The 1,323-nt window shown below is 60.2% G+C and overlaps 1 protein-coding gene across 1 annotated transcript in view; it reads right to left on the bottom strand.

Moving 5' to 3' along the window:
• Positions 1–318: 318 nt before the first annotated feature.
• The window catches only part of ARL8A (ADP-ribosylation factor-like 8A), a 5,759-nt gene continuing 4,754 nt past the window's right edge, over positions 319–1,323 (bottom strand). Inside the window, exons 5-6 of the mRNA XM_009320368.1 lie at positions 707–777; positions 319–553 (exon numbers count right to left, since the gene is read on the bottom strand). Of these exons, the coding sequence (XP_009318643.1) occupies positions 504–553; positions 707–777 (121 nt within the window). The 3' untranslated portion in view covers positions 319–503. The remainder of the gene's footprint in view (positions 554–706; positions 778–1,323) is intronic.

The raw sequence follows: 1,323 nt of genomic DNA, 5'->3' as shown, positions 1-1,323 counted from the left end.
CATCCCTGGGATGCTCCCTGCCTGGGGGTACAGGCAGGACACCCGGGGAATGGACAAGGGAGCCCCAGGGGACCCGCCCACAGCCTGGCATGGCCCCATCCCCAAGGGGCTGCCTTCTGCCACCACCCTCATCTTCCTCCCAGCAATGACCCTCAGCTGGCCTCAGGGAGCCCACAGCCTTCCTACCGCTCACAGGGCCCAGTTTAGTAACAGCGCTATCGCTTAAATTAAAAAATTAAAATATATATACATATATATATACTGTATACACAGACAACAACAGAACAGTGCCAAAACGGGAGGAAGAGACAGAGAGAGTTGAGGAGGGCAGTCAGACATTTTCTTTACAATAAAAACAAGGGCTCCACCTCAATGCGAGCGGAGTCTGGGGTCCCCTAAAAATACCCATCTAGAGAGAGAGCTGGAGGGACAGAGCAGGAGAGAGAAGGGGCATGGGCTTGTACAATGGCATCTTCCCGATCCGAGCCGCGGTCCACGGGATCTCAGCTTCTCCTAGACTTCGAGTGCTGGATAAGCCACTGTAGGGTGATGTCTGCAAAGGCAAGGGGACACTTAGAGCCTCTCCCTCTGGCCATCACCCCCTCCTGTACTTGGGCAAACAGCCTGGGCACGCTACCCCCATGGGCACGGGCTGTCCCCTCCGCTGCCGCACCCTGAGCCCCACACCGGAGCCGCTGGTACTCACCGATGTTGTCCTTTTCTTTGCAGGAGATGGAGTAGCAACAAATCTCTCGGTCCTGGATGGCAGAGAGGTTCCTGCAGGAGAGGAGCGAGCTCTGGCTGCAGACCCCTGGGGCTGCACGTCGGCGACGACGGGAGACACCTCCGGGCAGCCTTTTGAAGGGTCCCTTTGGACCCCAGCTCCAAGACGGGGGACACTTTGCAGGGGCAACATCTCCCCAGGCTCCCTGGGACTTGCATGGGGGTTGGGCAAGGACACCAGCGCACCATGCCCATGACTGATGGCCAGGTGCGGTCTGCGGGGGCTACGTGACAGGGCAGGAGGGACCTGACCTCAAGGAGAACCTGGCCACAAGGTCACACAGCTTCCCTCCCTAACCCTCGGTTGCACAGCCGTGAGGCGAGGCAGGGCAGGGAGGGTTTGGGAGCAGCACAGGGCTGGCAGCATGGGAGCTGCGTAGGTGCCTGCGGGACAGGGGTGATCTCCGAAGGGTGGCTGGGGTGGTGCAGAGATGCTGCAAGTCAGCGCAGCATCCCAGTCCCCTACCTGCAGTGGAGGGGTGGAGGTGGGCAGGAGGCAGCATTGGCGGCAACGAGGCCACACGCCGGCATGGCAAAGGG

The sequence above is a fragment of the Pygoscelis adeliae genome, unplaced genomic scaffold (genome assembly GCF_000699105.1).
Source record: "Pygoscelis adeliae isolate BGI_AS28 unplaced genomic scaffold, ASM69910v1 Scaffold343, whole genome shotgun sequence".
Taxonomy (NCBI): Eukaryota; Metazoa; Chordata; class Aves; order Sphenisciformes; family Spheniscidae; genus Pygoscelis; species Pygoscelis adeliae.
The sequence above is the reverse complement of the archived record's forward strand: the minus strand, read 5'-3'. Positions and strand labels throughout refer to the sequence as shown.